Genomic DNA, 17,818 nt, shown 5'->3' on the forward strand with positions numbered 1-17,818 from the left:
GGTCGAAATTTTGAGTTTCGATATCTCAGCTCTGGAAGTGTCTAGAGCCTCCATTTTTGCGCTCAGGCCAAAGTCTCGCGGCCCTCTATCATAATCCAGAGTTTTGAGAAGATTGGAGAAACTTGATTTTTCGCCCGAAAACGCAAAAAAACGTAAGGGGTAACACTGTCGTTTTTTTTTCGGGTCGAAATTTTGAGTTTCGATATCTCAGCTCTGGAAGGGTCTAGAGCCTCCATTTTTGCGCTCAGGGCAAAGTCTCGCGGCCCTCTATCATAATCCAGAGTTTTGAGAAGATTGGAGAAACTTGATTTTTCGCCCGAAAACGCAAAAAAACGTAAGGGGTAACACTGTCGTTTTTTTTTCGGGTCGAAATTTTGAGTTTCGATATCTCAGCTCTGGAAGGGTCTAGAGCCTCCATTTTTGCGCTCAGGCCAAAGTCTCGCGGCCCTCTATCATAATCCAGAGTTTTGAGAAGATTTGAGAAACTTGATTTTTCGCCCGAAAACGCAAAAAAACGTAAGGGGTAACACTGTCGTTTTTTTTTCGGGTCGAAACTTTGAGTTTCGATATCTCAGCTCTGGAAGGGTCTAGAGCCTCCATTTTTGCGCTCAGGGCAAAGTCTCGCGGCCCTCTATCATAATCCAGAGTTTTGAGAAGATTGGAGAAACTTGATTTTTCGCCCGAAAACGCAAAAAAACGTAAGGGGTAACACTGTCGTTTTTTTTCTGGTCGAAATTTTGAGTTTCGATATCTCAGCTCTGGAAGGGTCTAGAGCCTCCATTTTTGCGCTCAGGCCAAAGTCTCGCGGCTCTCTATCACAATCCAGAGTTTTGAGAAGATTGGAGAAACCTGATTTTTCGCCCGAAAACGCAATAAAACGTAAGGGGTAACACTGTCGTTTTTTTTTCGGGTCGAAATTTTGAGTTTCGATATCTCAGCTCTGGAAGGGTCTAGAGCCTCCATTTTTGCGCTCAGGCCAAAGTCTCGCGGCCCTCTATCATAATCCAGAGTTTTGAGAAGATTGGAGAAACTTGATTTTTCGCCCGAAAACGCAAAAAAACGTAAGGGGTAACACTGTCGTTTTTTTTTCGGGTCGAAATTTTGAGTTTCGATATCTCAGCTCTGGAAGGGTCTAGAGCCTCCATTTTTGCGCTCAGGTCAAAGTCTCGCGGCCCTCTATCATAATCCAGAGTTTTGAGAAGATTGGAGAAACTTGATTTTTCGCTCGAAAACGCAAAAAAACGTAAGGGGTAACACTGTCGTTTTTTTTTTTCGGGTCGAAATTTTGAGTTTCGATATCTCAGCTCTGGAAGGGTCTAGAGCCTCCATTTTTGCGCTCAGGTCAAAGTCTAGCGGCCCTCTATCATAATCCAGAGTTTTGAAAAGATTGGAGAAACTTGATTTTTCGCCCGAAAACGCAAAAAAACGTAAGGGGTAACACTGTCGTTTTTTTTTCGGGTCGAAATTTTGAGTTTCGATATCTCAGCTCTGGAAGGGTCTATAGCCTCCATTTTTGCTCTCAGGCCAAAGTCTCGCGGCCCTCTATCATAATCCAGAGTTTTGAGAAGATTGGAGAAACTTGATTTTTCGTCGAAAACGCAAAAAAACGTAAGGGGTAACACTATCGTTTTTTTTTTCGGGTCGAAATTTTGAGTTTCGATATCTCAGCTCTGGAAGGGTCTAGAGCCTCCATTTTTGCGCTCAGGCCAAAGTCTCACGGCCCTTTATCATAATCCAGAGTTTTGAGAAGATTGGAGAAACTTGATTTTTCGCCCGAAAACGCAAAAAAACGTAAGGGGTAACACTGTCGTTTTTTTTTCGGGTCGAAATTTTGAGTTTCGATATCTCAGCTCTGGAAGGGTCTAGAGCCTCCATTTTTGCGCTCAGGTCAAAGTCTCGCGGCCCTCTATCATAATCCAGAGTTTTGAGAAGATTGGAGAAACTTGATTTTTCGCCCGAAAACGCAAAAAAACGTAAGGGGTAACACTGTCGTTTTTTTTTTCGGGTCGAAATTTTGAGTTTCGATATCTCAGCTCTGGAAGGGTCTAGAGCCTCCATTTTTGCGCTCAGGTCAAAGTCTCGCGGCCCTCTATCATAATCCAGAGTTTTGAAAAGATTGGAGAAACTTGATTTTTCGCCCGAAAACGCAAAAAAACGTAAGGGGTAACACTGTCGTTTTTTTTTCGGGTCGAAATTTTGAGTTTCGATATCTCAGCTCTGGAAGGGTCTATAGCCTCCATTTTTGCGCTCAGGCCAAAGTCTCGCGGCCCTCTATCATAATCCAGAGTTTTGAGAAGATTGGAGAAACTTGATTTTTCGTCGAAAACGCAAAAAAACGTAAGGGGTAACACTGTCGTTTTTTTTTCGGGTCGAAATTTTGAGTTTCGATATCTCAGCTCTGGAAGGGTCTAGAGCCTCCATTTTTGCGCTCAGGCCAAAGTCTCGCGGCCCTCTATCATAATCCAGAGTTTTGAGAAGATTGGAGAAACTTGATTTTTCGCTCGAAAACGCAAAAAAACGTAAGGGGTAACACTGTCGTTTTTTTTTTCGGGTCGAAATTTTGAGTTTAGATATCTCAGCTCTGGAAGGGTCTAGAGCCTCCATTTTTGCGCTCAGGGCAAAGTCTCGCGGCCCTCTATCATAATCCAGAGTTTTGAGAAGATTGGAGAAACTTGATTTTTCGCCCGAAAACGCAAAAAAACGTAAGGGGTAACACTGTCGTTTTTTTTTCGGGTCGAAATTTTGAGTTTCGATATCTCAGCTCTGGAAGGGTCTAGAGCCTCCATTTCTGCGCTCAGGGCAAAGTCTCGCGGCCCTCTATCATAATCCAGAGTTTTGAGAAGATTGGAGAAACTTGATTTTTCGCCCGAAAACGCAAAAAAACGTAAGGGGTAACACTGTCGTTTTTTTTTTTCGGGTCGATATTTTGAATTTCGATATCTCAGCTCTGGAAGGGTCTAGAGCCTCCATTTTTGCGCTCAGGTCAAAGTTTTGCGGCCCTCTATCATAATCCAGAGTTTTGAGAAGATTGGAGAAACTTGATTTTTCGCCCGAAAACGCAAAAAAACGTAAGGGGTAACACTGTCGTTTTTTTTTTCGGGTCGAAATTTTGAGTTTCGATATCTCAGCTCTGGAAGGGTCTAGAGCCTCCATTTTTGCGCTCAGGGCAAAGTCTCGCGGCCCTCTATCATAATCCAGAGTTTTGAGAAGATTGGAGAAACTTGATTTTTCGCCCGAAAACGCAAAAAAACGTAAGGGGTAACACTGTCGTTTTTTTTTTCGGGTCGAAATTTTGAGTTTCGATATCTCAGCTCTGGAAGGGTCTAGAGCCTCCATTTTTGCGCTCAGGGCAAAGTCTCGCGGCCCTCTATCATAATCCAGAGTTTTGAGAAGATTGGAGAAACTTGATTTTTCGCCCGAAAACGCAAAAAAACGTAAGGGGTAACACTGTCGTTTTTTTTTCGGGTCGAGATTTTGAGTTTCGATATCTCAGCTCTGGAAGGGTCTAGAGCCTCCATTTTTGCGCTCAGGTCAAAGTCTCGCGGCCCTCTATCATAATCCAGAGTTTTGAGAAGATTGGAGAAACTTGATTTTTCGCCCGAAAACGCAAAAAAACGTAAGGGGTAACACTGTCGTTTTTTTTTTCGGGTCGAAATTTTGAGTTTCGATATCTCAGCTCTGGAAGGGTCTAGAGCCTCCATTTTTGCGCTCAGGGCAAAGTCTCGCGGCCCTCTATCATAATCCAGAGTTTTGAGAAGATTGGAGAAACTTGATTTTTCGCCCGAAAACGCAAAAAAACGTAAGGGGTAACACTGTTGTTTTTTTTCGGGTCGAAATTTTGAGTTTCGATATCTCAGCTCTGGAAGGGTCTAGAGCCTCCATTTTTGCGCTCAGGTCAAAGTCTCGCGGCCCTCTATCATAATCCAGAGTTTTGAAAAGATTGGAGAAACTTGATTTTTCGCCCGAAAACGCAAAAAAACGTAAGGGGTAACACTGTCGTTTTTTTTTCGGGTCGAAATTTTGAGTTTCGATATCTCAGCTCTGGAAGGGTCTAGAGCCTCCATTTTTGCGCTCAGGCCAAAGTCTTGCGGCCCTCTATCATAATCCAGAGTTTTGAGAAGATTGGAGAAACTTGATTTTTCGCCCGAAAATGCAAAAAAACGTAAGGGGTAACACTGTCGTTTTTTTTTCGGGTCGAAATTTTGAGTTTAGATATCTCAGCTCTGGAAGGGTCTAGAGCCTCCATTTTTGCACATTTAGGTCAAAGTCTCATGCCCTTCTATCAGAATCCAGAGTTTTGAGAAGATTGGAGAAACTTCATTTCTCGCCCCAAAAAAAAACAAAAACGAAAGGGGTAACACTGTAGTTTTTTTTTTCGGGTTGAAATTTTGAGTTTCGAAATCTCAGCTCTGAAAGGGTCTAGAGCCTCCATTTTTGCACTCAGGTCTAAGTCTCATGGCCCTCTATCAGAATCTAGAGTTTTGAGAAGATTGGAGAAACTTAATTTCTCGCCCAAAAAAAAAACGAAAGGGGTAACACTGTCGTTTTTTTTTTCAGGTCGAAATTTTGAGTTTCGATATCTCAGCTCTGAAATGGTCTAGAGCCTCCATTTTTGCACTCAGGTATATATCTCATGGCCCTCTATCAGAATCTAGAGTTTTGAGAAGATTGGAGAAACTTCATTTCTCGCCCGAAAAAAAAAACAAAAAACAAAAGGGGTAACACTGTCGTTTTTTTTTTTCGGGTCGAAATTTTGAGTTTAGACATCTCAGCTCTGGAAGGGTCTAGAGCCTCCATTTTTGCACTCAGGTCAAAGTCTCATGCCCCTCTATCAGAATCCAGAGTTTTGAGATGATTAGAGAAACTTAATTTTTTGCCCGAAAAAAAAAAACGAAAGGGGTACCAATGTCGTTTTTTTTTTTCGGGTTGAAATTTTGAATTTCGATATCTCAGCTCTGAAAGGCTCTAGAGCATCCATTTTTGCACTCAGGTCTAAGTCTCATGGCCCTCTATCAGAATCCAGAGTTTTGAGAAGATTAGAGAAACTTAATTTCTCGCCCAAAAAAAAAACCGAAAGGGGTACCACTGTCGTTTTTTTTTTTCGGGTCGAAATTTTGAGTTTCGATATCTCAGCTCTGAAAGGGTCTAGAGCCTCCATTTTTGCACATTTAGGTCAAAGTCTCATGCCCCTCTATCAGAATCCAGAGTTTTGAGAAGATTAGAGAAACTTAATTTCTCGACCCGAAAAAAAAAAAAAACGAAAGGGGTAACACTGTCGTTTTTTTTTCGGGTTGAAATTTTGAGTTTCGATATCTCAGCTCTGAAAGGGTCTAGAGCCTCCATTTTTGCACATTTAGGTCAAAGTCTCATGCCCCTCTATCAGAATCCAGAGTTTTGAGAAGATTAGAGAAACTTAATTTCTCGACCCGAAAAAAAAAACCGAAAGGGGTAACACTGTCGTTTTTTTTTCGGGTTGAAATTTTGAGTTTCGATATCTCAGCTCTGAAAGGGTCTAGAGCCTCCATTTTTGCACTCAGGTCTAAGTCTCGCGGCCCTCTATCAGAATCTAGAGTTTTGAGAAGATTGGAGAAACTTAATTTCTCGCCCGAAAAAAAAAACTGTAAGGGGTAACACTGTCGTTTTTTTTTTCGGGTTGAAATTTTGAGTTTCGATATCTCAGCTCTTAAATGGTCTAGAGCCTCTATTTTTGCACTCAGGTCTATGTCTCATGGCCCTCTATCAGAATCTAGAGTTTTGAGAAGATTGGAGAAACTTCATTTCTCGCCCGAAAAAAAAAACGAAAGGGGTAACACTGTCGGGTTTTTTTCGGGTTAAAATTTTGAGTTTCGATATCTCAGCTCTGAAAGGGTCTAGAGCCTCCATTTTTGCACTCAGGTCTAAGTCTCATGGCTCTCTATCAGAATCTAGAGTTTTGAGAAGATTGGAGAAACTTAATTTCTCGCCCGAAAAAAAAAACGTAAGGGGTAACACTGTCGTTTTTTTTTTTTTTCGGGTCGAAATTTTGAGTTTAGATATCTCAGCTCTGGAAGGGTCTAGAGCCTCCATTTTTGCACTCAGGTCAAAGTCTCATGCCCCTCTATCAGAATCAAGAGTTTTGAGATGATTAGAGAAACTTAATTTCTCGCCCGAAAAAAAAAAAACGAAAGTGGTAACACTGTCGTTTTTTTTTTCGCGTCGAAATTTTGAGTTTCGATATCTCCGCTCTGTAAGGGTCTAGAGCCTCCATTTTTGCACTCAGGTCTAAGTCTCATGGCCCTCTACCAGAATCTAGAGTTTTGAGAAGATTGGAGAAACTTAATTTCTCGCCCGAAAAAAAAAAATCGAAAGGGGTAACACTGTGGGGGGGTTTTTTCGGGTCGAAATGTTGAGTTTCGATATCTAATTTCTGGAAGAGTCTAGAGCCTCCATTTTTGCACTCAGGTCAAAGTCTAATGGCCCTCTATCAGAATCCATAAGTTTTGAGAAGATTGGAGAAACTTAATTTCTCGCCCGAAAAAAAAAACGAAAGGGGTACCACTGTCGTTTTTTTTTCGGTCAAAAATTTGAGTTTCGATATCTCAATTCTGGAAGGGTCTAGAGCCTCCATTTTTGCACTCAGGTCAAAGTATCGTGGCCCTGTATCAGAATCTAGAGTTTTGAGAAGATTGGAGAAACTTAATTTCTTTCCCAAAAAAAAAAAAAAACGAAAGGGGTAACACTGTCGTTTTTTTTTTTCGGGTCGAAATTTTGAGTTTCGATATCTCAGCTCTGGAAGGGTCTAGAGCCTCCATTTTTGCACCCAGGTCTAAGTCTCATGTCCCTCTATCAGAATCCAGAGTTATTCTGGGTAAATAGTCTCTTGCACCAAAGGTGAGGCGAGTTGTGACAAAGTTTACTCTTCAGGTCTGGGTTCTAAAAACAAGTAGAAATAAAAACAGAGATACATGACTTTGCAATTAACTTATTTAACACTGAGAGCGAAACGATGGCCCAGTTTGACAGTTTTACAACATAACCGCATCAACCTGCTAACTCCATCACATATAAACGCACATTTGGGCCTCATTTAGCTGGTGTTTTTGTTCTGGCTGGGTCTAATTTATGAACTTCTTCACTGATTTTATAGCTCTTTTATTGTGGTCTGTTCTCCAGCAGAAATATATCCCAGCAAAGCCGATTGTTTCTAATGTCGAGCCTCGTAATGACTAATGACACAAACATATGACCTCACTTGAATGGAGTCATTTTTAAATTGAGCACTGACAAAGACAATCTCAGGAGAAAAAGAAATTTTCAGAATGATAAACCATCGTAAAAGGAATATCTGTAACGCTGAAGGGTCACACCCAACCCCTGGGTCCCGCTAAGAGGGGGTCGCTCTGAGCTGACCCGGTGTGCAGCAAAAACCCATAAAACTCTCTGTGAAATCTTTTATTTATGTATCACTGAACCAAACAGAGGTCGGAGTTTTCTGCATGCAAGAATCACCTTTAAATAACACATAACTATATCTGACACACTGGTGTCACGGTTTAGTGTGGAATGAAGACAGGCTGAGGCTAACGCAAAGCTCCAATACAGAACATTTACTCAAAAACTCCAAACAGGTACAGGGAAGACTGGCAGAAGATCGTCCCCTTGGAATTTTAAGGTTCTATCTGCGTTCTGAGCAGTTTTGAGATATTGAACTTCAAAGTTTTTGCATTACATATAGGAAAATTTATATGGGGAACAAGTTTCATTCAAACATGAAAATAACAGGGACCCTAAATGTATTCTAAACATACTGCAGATAGAACCTTCTAATTCTTAAAAAAAAAAAAAAAAAAAAAACACACACACACACACTTTTTTTTAGAATTATAAGGTTCTATCTGCCAAAATTTGAACATTAAATAAAAAAAATAATGTAGTAACAATGTCTCAACATGTGTAGGAAAGTGAAATTTTATCCTTTCTATGACATTTATTTAATATTTTTTAACACTTCCATGTATTTAGGACATTTCAAATTCAGCAAGGTAGGTCTAAATATTTTCCCCAGTGCATAATCTTCATTTTTGATACCAATTTGGTGGGTAATTAAACACATTATTGCAGAAATTATACTTTAATCTTTCTTTTGCTTATACAGAAAGCAGCCACTGTAATACATCCGAGCAGGACTTTATTCCAGCTATAGTGGGCCAGGTAAAAAGGCTTTCTCTCTAGACCTCAGTATGGCTGAAATAACATGCAAATGTTTATTGTTGTAATTAAGACCCCATTAATTAAATTGTTAAATATTTGACCTATAAGCCTTAATATGGTAAAAATGAAGACGGTTTAAGACTTTAAAAACTGCAAGATAATCGGCTTCAACAAGTTAATTCATAAAGTTTAATAATCATTGAAAAATTATTCACTGACTATATAACTGTCATAGTCTAGTCTGCACCGTTCTGTCTTCATCATCTTCACTACACTTCCCAGTGTCCTCTTGTCTCCACACCTGAACTCACTCCCTCAATCATCCACCTGTTCATCGTCCTGATCATCTGTGTCACCTGTCGTCACCTTGTTAGTGTTCATTTGGTATCTGTATTTAGTTCTCTCTGTTTCAGTCTGTGCGTGTCGGTTCTTGATTATGTTTCAGGGATAGTGTGTGTAATCTTCTGCCAGTTTTCCTTGTACCTGTTTGGAGTTTTTGAGTAAATGTTTTGTATTGGAGCTTTGCGTCAGCCTCAGCCTGTCTTCATTTCACACTACATCGTGACAGAAGAACCGACCAAACATGGATTTCCCTGCAGTAGGACTAATGTGCCTTAAGCAGGGAAACAGCTCTTTTGAAGAACACCTGGAGGTTTTCCTGGATTTGGTACCTCAAACCAGTTTCCCAGTTGACTGCCTCTGCACGTTTCTACGTGTGGGACTGAACAACACCACTCTAGCGCAGTTGTCTGGGGAACCACCGCCTGAAGGGTCTTCACCGCCGTGGCCGCCTGAAGGGTCTTCACCATCCTGGCAACGCTCTCAGCCTGCTCCGCCCTGGTCACGCCCTCAGCCTGCTCTGCCACGTCCTGCTCCGCCCTGGTCACGCCCTCAGCCTGCTCCGCCACGTCCTGCTCCGCCCTGGTCACACCCTCAGCTTGCTCCTCCACATCCTCGTCCTGCTCCACTCTGGTCACGCTCTCAGCCTGCTGGAGGCTTCCTGCTCCAGGGGGTGCGCACCCTGGAGGCTGATGAGGGCATGGCTCAATTAGAGCAGGAAGCCTTCAAGGCAGAGCAGGCTGAGAGTGTGACCAGGGCAGAGTAGGACGAGGGCGCGGCGGAGCAAGCTGAGGGCGTGACCAGGGCAGAGCAAGACGTGGCGGAGCAGGCTGAGGGCGTGGCCAGGGCTTGGCCAGGGCAGAGCAGGGTGAGGGTGTGGCCAGGGCGGAGCAGGCTGAGGGCATGGCCAGGGCGGAGCAGGACGTGGACATGGTGGAGCAGGCTGAGGGCTTGACCAGGGCGGACCAGGCTGAGGGAGTTGCCAGGATGGTGAAGACCCTTCAGGCGGCCACGGCGGTGAAAATCCTTCAGGCGGCCACGGCGGGCGGTGAAGACCCTTCAGACGCTTTTTTCAAAAATCGGGCGGGGCGAGACTCGGGCGGGGCGAGACTCGGGCGGGGCGAGACTCGGGCGGGGCGAGACTCTGGCGGGGCGGTCTCGGCGGGACGAGACTCTGGCGGGGCGGTCTCGGGCTGGACGGTCTCGGCGGGACGAGACTCTGGCGGGGCGGGACGAGACTCTGGTGGGGCGGTCTCGGGCTGGACGGTCTCGGCGGGACGAGACTCTGGCGGGGCGGTCTCGGGCTGGACGGTCTCGGCGGGACGAGACTCTGGCGGGGCGGGACGAGACTCTGGCGGGGCGGTCTCGGGCTGGACGGTCTCGGCGGGACGAGACTCTGGCGGGGCGGTCTCGGGCTGGACGGTCTCGGCGGGACGAGACTCTGGCGGGGCGGTCTCGGGCGGGGCGAGACTCTGGCGGGGCGGTCTTGGCGGGACGAGATTCTGGCGGGGCGGTCTCAGCGGGACGAGACTCTGGTGGGGCGGTCTCGGCGGGACGAGACTCTGGCGGGGCGGTCTCGGGCTGGGCGGTCTCGGCGGGACGAGACTCTGGCTGGGCGGTCTCAGGTGTTGGAGTGGGGCTGGTGACGTCATCGACAGTGAAGGATGATCCGCAGGATACCAGCACCCACTCCACATATTGGGCAAAGCTTTCTTGAGGTGGTTCCCTCAGACAACTGCGCTACAGTGGTTTTCAGTCCCACACGTAGAAATGTGCAGAGGCAGTCATCTGGGAAACTTGTTTGAGGTACCAAATCCAGGAAAACCTCCAGGTGTTCCTCAAGAGAGCTGTTTCCATGTTTGGTCGGTTCTTCTGTCACAGTTTAGCGTGGAATGAAGACAGGCTGAGGCTGACGCAAAGCTGCAATACAAAACATTTACTCAAAACAGGTACAAGGAAGACTGGCAGAAGATTACACACACCATCCATGAAACATAATCAAGAACCAACAAGCACAGACTGAAACAGAGAGAACTAAATACAGATACCAATGAACACTAACAAGGTGATGACAGGTGACACGGATGATCAGGACGATGAACAGGTGGATGATTGAGGGAGTGAGTTCAGGTGTGGAGACAAGAGGACGCTGGGAAGTGTAGTGAAGATGACGAAGACAGAATGGTGCAGATGAAGACTGCGACAACTGGTTAAAACACTGCATTTATGCTGTATTTTGTATACAGCGGAAATGAGCACAAATCAGTACAATCAATGTTTAAAAAGAGTGAAAAAGATTCTGTTCATGTTATTAAAAGTACAGCACTCCAGTCAGATTATGGTTTTAATGTTGTGTTTACATTAAAAAGCTAATGACAAATGAAGAATCAGAGCAGTTTTGCTGTACCCATTCACAAAAAGCGGTTTCAGTGCAAGTCTATGCAGTCAGTCCTGTGAGGGCAATGAACAGATAAAATTATATTAAGTGAGCTTGTTTCTTTTGCTTGATTTGCAGAGGTTCAATGAATTTTCTCCTTAAGTTTCTTAAAAAAAAAAAAAAAAAACATTGGAGAAAGTTTGTAAGCCAAACACTTTCTCTCCATCTTTAGGAAAGATCTGAGACAGCAATGTTTTAGAGAAAGCATTCATTTTCCCCTCAAACCTTTCTAACTATAAATAAATAAATGGTTCAAGTGATGCAGGAGTTTTTCGTATAGATGTACACAGTAGTGAATGTGAACAGCGAGAAAGGACACAGATGTTCGCATCAAGGTTACTTTAGCCGCTGAACAGCTTTTGCGTCAATGAATGGTAAAACATCAAATCAGCTGTCTAGTATTGCAACAACTAAATTATATATGATTAAAACATTGTAATACTTATAATATAATAATATAATAAGGTTCAATTCATGAAGAATGTACAGTTAGGTGGTCGTTAAAATACATGGTTATTCACTTAATAAATACGTGCACATGACATATTGAGTTTAAATTATAGTCTTACCAGAATAGCATCTTAACAAAAAAAAAAAAAGTCCACGACAACATGCTGTACAAAATCGGCATAGAAAAAGGACGAATACGGCAACGGCCTTGCAGTAATATTAAAACTAAAGTTGTCAGAGTTCATTTTCAATACAATTGATAACTCACACGCAAGATAACACCTGTTTCTATAGTTATGTGACAAAATGCGTACTATACACTATGCGTTTATACTATCCACAGCACTCAACTGTTTAGGTTATGAATTTTATCCAGTTATTTTCTCATCCAGCATTGGAGTCTGTTAGCCTCTCCCCCTCCAGTAGACAATAAGAGCAGTAAATTGGGATGCACCTTGAGACCTTCTAAAAATCAATCACTTGAAGGAAGAGTAATAGATAGTTATAAGTACACAGTGTCTACTTGGGCATTTGGACACAACTTGAGAAACAAGAAAGAGCGAGTCTGCATGACGCCAGTTTCAGTTATGTATAACAACAGAGAGTAGCCCTCAAACCGTATTCACTTTATAGCCTTAATCCTGTAATTGTGGACAAATGTGGGCACAGAGGACTCGGGTGTGATTATATTTTTTATTTATTATAAATGTTATATCACTGTCTTCGATAAAGTTTGGTCTATCCATTTATCGTGTTTTTTTTTTAAATTTATTTATTTAGGGGGTATTTTTAACTTATTTACTTCAAAAAGTGCCATATATTTTCTATGTAAATTATGCTTATTTTTATGTTTTATTTATTTATTTATTTTAACTACATTAAAATATCATTCCAATAAGTTCTTAGAGCTAAAAGCTAAAGATGAAGTGACTTTGTCACCTGGTGTCTTATTTTGGCTTATTTTAGAATGCTCTAAATTACAGTTTTTCCCTTTCATTTCAATGGGTGCCCATTTTTGACCCAAATACAAGATTAAGGAGGGCTTTTTTTCACCCACTTAACATTGTAGAATTGAGTCAAAAAAAAAAAAAAGTGTGTTCAGGAGGCAAACTTAGGGAAAGTCTTGTAATGCTCAGATCAAGGGAAGTATTTTTTTAAAAATAAATCAAAACTATTTTGCCCACATTTGTCCAGAATACGGTTTTAGGGTTAAGAGAAATCAGACCACTGAATGGCATGATTGACCAATTAGAGTCGAGTATTCCAGTGAGCTGCGTAATAACATTAATGCATTAAGTATCATGAACTAACAACAAACGGTATTTACAGCATTTATGAATTTAGGTTAATGTTAATTTATAAATATACCATTAATTCATGTTCATTCATAATAAATTAATGTTCATTTATACAATGTCAAAAACGTCTTTATATATATTACAAAAAACACACAATGCTGTAAAATTATTGTTCATTGATATTTCATACTATAGCTAATGCATTAACTTAAGAATTAGACCTTACTATAAAGTGTTACCAAAACTTTGCAAAGAATGAAATGAAACTGACCCTGTACAAAGCTCTATAGCTCATGATCACAATGTGGTGTTTACAGCTGATTAAGAACAAAATCAGTTCTGTTGAAGTCTCAACGGTCGTCAACCTAGGATTTAGTTACCAGAAAATAGTTTACAGCTTAATGTAATGTACAACAAGCTGAGTTTTCTTGAGCACTGCCATAGCTCTCGGTTGAGGAAAAGTATCTAAGCATTATGGCCCAGTCGTATCACTGCCAGAAGAATCTTAAATGAATATATGTTTTTTGGCACCTGTTATAGCAGTGGCAGCGCTCCAGTCTACTAGTCCCATCCTGTCCACCCTCATTTTTTCCAGTAAAAAGGTTTTGCAGCTGCTAAGTTCTTAAGTGAGACATATAACATTAGCCACGGTCTACTGTAAAGTGATGAGGGCCGGCTGTCCTGGTCACGGGAATATTTGGAGAGGACGCTCAAGAATGTCCTAATTAACATGGTGAGAGCTTGGACTGCTAGACATAAAACCTACATTATTTTACATCACCAAAAGCAAGTGCTAATGTGTGTGTATAAGGGCATCTAAAAATCCAGTCCACTTTTCCATTGGAAGTCCATTTTGCTTCACGTGGGTCTGTATTTTATTCTAGTGTGTTGACGTCCCGTGGAGAGCGGATTCGGGATTCTCCAGTGCTCTTTTGGATTCGTGATTTCCGTGCGGAGTCCTGCGCTTGCCGATATTTGTCCATCATGCTTTTGTGTTTGCGTCTTAGCTTCTCATTACACCAAACGCGTTCGCAGTACTGCTCCACCTGCGGCAAATTTGAAGGACCAATCAGCTGCAAGACGTCTTTGAACCACGCCCTGGCTGGGCCACGGTTGGCAGGGGCTGTGCTGGCGGGGCACGGTGACCACACTTTATATTTGCTGTCACGTGACAGGAGGTCCGAAAGGGCGTCGGCGTGTAAGACGTCCAACCAGAAGCGTGAGAGTGTTTGCGAAAATCCGTGTTCCCGAGATCGACAAACGTAGATACCTTCGTCCTGACGTAACACACGCCGGAACAACAAACCATCATCTGTCTTAATTATACGTTCATCTAATACCACCTGAACAGAGAAGAAAAGAGAAAATACAGTAAATTAATACATAAATAAAATGAATACATTTCATTGCATTAGAGAAACAAAATGGGATCTGCAAACAAATTATGCTAACTTTTCTTTCCCAATGACTGCTTAAAGGTTCTCTGAGCGATCCTGGGTGTTGTTGACGTTCGGAATATTTTCAAACAAATCGGAGGCTAGCTAGACCCTCCCTCCGCCGCATCTCATCTCCTCCCCCTCCCTTCCGTGCTTCCTGAAATAATTGTGAATGTGCATAGTTCTAGCTAATTATATCCTTGTGTGGGTTTGGCGAACATAAAGCGTCAATTTAGAAGAAAAAAAAACAATTTAACGTTACCCACCTGTCCAGCAAAAACAGAGCAACCTGAATGTCGGACTGGAAGCCCTTCTGCCGCCGGAGTTCTCGCCATCGTTCAAAAGCTTTGCTACCGATGTAAATTCGGAACTTCGCACGTCCTTTATCCGACTCCATCTTCTTTTTAATTTGTTCTTCAGAACGACGTCTCTTTGGTCGTGTGTCGGCCATTTTTCAAACTTCCCTCTGATGCTTCTATCTCCTTCACACACACACCCCCTTCATGTGCACGTGCACTAACCCCCCAGACCCACCCTCAAATACTTCTTGCCAGTGATTGGCTGGAACACTGTTTGTTAGGTTTCGTGGTCCGGGTGAGACATGATTGTTTTTGTTGCCGTTTGTGGAGCCTGTGGTGTCTACAGAGACCGCGTTTTTTTACAGTGCGTTTAGGGGACAGGCAGCTAGCCGATAGTGAGGAGACGTTTGATGTATGTGACAAAAAATGTTTTGGCCCCACATCGCTTAGAGAACCTTCAACAATTAGTTATTTTCAGTAAATATTTGAAAGTGTCTTAAAAGTAAAAACACACCTACATATAACAATGGGTGTGGCGAGCAGGACGAGGCCGAGGCCCTGAGAGAGATACGAGATGTCACTCATCAGTAATCACGGCACCGGCCTCACATCCCTCATCCTGCTCGCCACAATGGGCATTTCACATACAGATTGTGTCCAAATGTATTCATTTTAAACTGTATATTAATTGGTTAATAATTTAAATGTGAAATACATTGTGAGCTTTTGAAAATTAAAATTTTGTTGTTCATCTTTAATTCTTTGTAACACAGTACTTTCTAACCATTACAGCCTGATGTCTGCTCAGTGGCCCTCATTTATCAAAAGTGCGTACACCAAATTTCCAGCGTACACTCAAAACCACGGTGAGTTTGAGATTTATCAATATGGACGTGGGCGCACGGCACGCTCGAATCCTACACCAGCTCAGGAGGTGGTGTACGCACGTTTTGAGTTAGTGAGGAAATGCACAGAAAAATTCCTAACACCACAAAACGCACTGACAAACTAAAAGATATTATATATTATGACCCACTGTAAAACAAACAAACAAAAAAGCAACATAGTAATTATAAACTTCAGTGTTTATTTTTTTGTAACGTGGACTTCAATGTTTAATTTGTGTGACTTTACCAAAGCATTTGATTTGTAAGCATATGTATTCCTTCAGTTGCGAGCCCGCTTTACCCTGACGTTTCAGGATTATCCCCGGCAGGTGCGCACGGACTGGGTTCGGTAGCCTAATGAAAGGCTTTCAATGACCAAAAAATAATTCAGACTGACAAAATTCTTTTAAATGATAATAATAATACAAATAATAATAACGACATCCTTCTTCTAAATAACAATAAGCATCATTAATACAAATCATAATAATAAGAAGAATACTATTACAAATTGTCATGCAATTATTAATGTGAATGAATACTTCACATCACATCATCATCACTATTATACATGTGACGTGATTCGAAATTGAATGCTAATTCAAAAGACGTGCTGTAAAATAATGCATTGTGATAGGTAATTTCGGCTCCACGTCGGAGAAGTTTCTCTACTTTGCCGTCTTCCATGTGTCCATGGCGTAAAACGAGGGCGTGGGGGGAGCGGAGACTTGAATATTTAGGGGCGTGTTATTCTAATGACGATCGTTTTCGGCCGCAGGATTTATCAAGGGCAGGCATTGCGTACACCTGGATTTCAAAGGTACGCATATCTTTATAAATCAGGCGGTGAGAGGAGTGTAAGCATAATCTTATGCCAACATATACACCCGTTTCTAAGGAAGATTGATAAATGAGGGCCATTGTGTGTTCATTCTAATGCTACTTTGGAACAGAATTTTCTGATTGTGTTAAGTAATAGTTAATCAATAACTAATGAATTTTGTCATACCTCCTGAAGAACTACTGACTCAAGTGCCAAAACCTTAACCAAGTTTCGTACCATTCCGATGAAGAAAAAATGACCAAAGAGGTGGTCTAAAAATTAATAGAGAGCACATACAAGACTTTTGAAATTCATTTCAAACGGAGCCAGAAACAGTGTGTCTTTCACAAAGAGAACCCTGGATCAAATAGTTTAAAAACCCTTATCTAATGCAATGGTATTTCAACATATTTAAGTGTCTGAATACTTTTTGGCGTCCTTGTAGATATCTTCTAATCCTTTTGTATGTCTCTCACCTCTTCTAAGTGGTCATCTCTCTGAATGTGCCATGTGACCGTGGCCTGTGGTGATCGAGGGATGCACTCCAGGAAGGTGCTGTTGTTCTCAGTGCCATAAATAACCCGTTCTTCGGTCAGATCCAGATCCTCCACTACAAAGAAAATCACACAACACAGTTCAGAGTAAGGCAAGTCAGGGATTTTCCACTGCGTATGTGTTTGGATAAGAGTGCACATACATAATCCCTTTTCATCACCAACATCCTCACCTTTGGCATGCAAACACTCAAGCGCTCTTTACTCACACCTCTTTTGTTCTTTCCTCCCATTCTCTCTCTCCTCTGTGATGAGAGAAGGAGAGTGATCCGTCTGTTCATCCCTCACTCTATCAGGCCCTGTCTTTCACAGAGTTTATCTCAGTTTGCCCTTCAAACCCTATTAATCTTCCTATTAGAACAAGCTCAAAGGTGTATTGAAGTTACTAATTCAAATGATTAAACAATTTAACTTCAAATCTCCAGAGGAATTGCTCTTCTCTTATGCTTTCACATCAGTGAGCTCTTTGAAATTGAAGTTGTCAGAGGCGGCCGCTGGTGCATTGACATTCATGCTGCATGGCTGCGCTCAGTTAAGGAGGCTGCCACCTCTCTCCTTCTTTCTTACCACTGAGGTTTTGGTCCATGCACTGCAGTGCTGGGTTTGCATGTTTGATGTCCTGTCTCCGGTAACGCCGTTTTGTGTTTGGCAGGTAGCGAGTGCAGGTGTGTCCGTCCCAGGCACAGTATGGATCTCGAGCCAGGCAGCACTCGGCACAGGCTTTACCGTACATACTGCAGCGGTGCAGAGGAACCTGGACAACACCCGTCTGTGAACCCACGAACAACGTTTGCTGTAAAAGGGAGAGAGACCATTAACAGTTTTGGTTGTTTCTTTGAGCAAAATAGGGACAGTTCAACCAAATAACAAATTCGGTCATCATTTACTTTCTTTCCTTTGTGAACCGCAAAAGGGGATTAGTAGAATGTCATGGCTGCTCTTTTCCATAAAACAAAAGTGAAGGACTGGTGCTGTGTCAAGTTCCAAAAATGAACAAAGAGCACTATAAAAATATCTGACCAAAAACTTTTGTTTGTTCAAAATTAACTAAATTTACATCAATGAGTTAATACATCATCAATCCTTCTTCCAAAATATGTTTTTT

General features: G+C 42.2%; 1 protein-coding gene across 2 annotated transcripts in view; it reads right to left on the reverse strand.

Moving 5' to 3' along the window:
- Nucleotides 1-10,860: 10,860 nt before the first annotated feature.
- The window catches only part of sema3g (semaphorin 3G), a 37,231-nt gene continuing 30,273 nt past the window's right edge, over nucleotides 10,861-17,818 (reverse strand). Inside the window, exons 13-15 of one of the 2 annotated variants that reach the window (XM_039678757.2) lie at nucleotides 17,281-17,506; nucleotides 16,636-16,769; nucleotides 10,861-14,057 (exon numbers count right to left, since the gene is read on the reverse strand). In XM_039678757.2, the coding sequence (XP_039534691.2) occupies nucleotides 13,590-14,057; nucleotides 16,636-16,769; nucleotides 17,281-17,506 (828 nt within the window). In that variant the 3' untranslated portion in view covers nucleotides 10,861-13,589. Of the gene's footprint in view, nucleotides 14,058-16,343; nucleotides 16,432-16,635; nucleotides 16,770-17,280; nucleotides 17,507-17,818 lie in introns of those variants that run through there. The other variant, XM_089119584.1, reaches the window with a different exon arrangement.

Source organism: Pimephales promelas, chromosome 14 (genome assembly GCF_988280905.1).
Source record: "Pimephales promelas chromosome 14, fPimPro1.hap1.1, whole genome shotgun sequence".
NCBI lineage: Eukaryota > Metazoa > Chordata > Actinopteri > Cypriniformes > Leuciscidae > Pimephales > Pimephales promelas.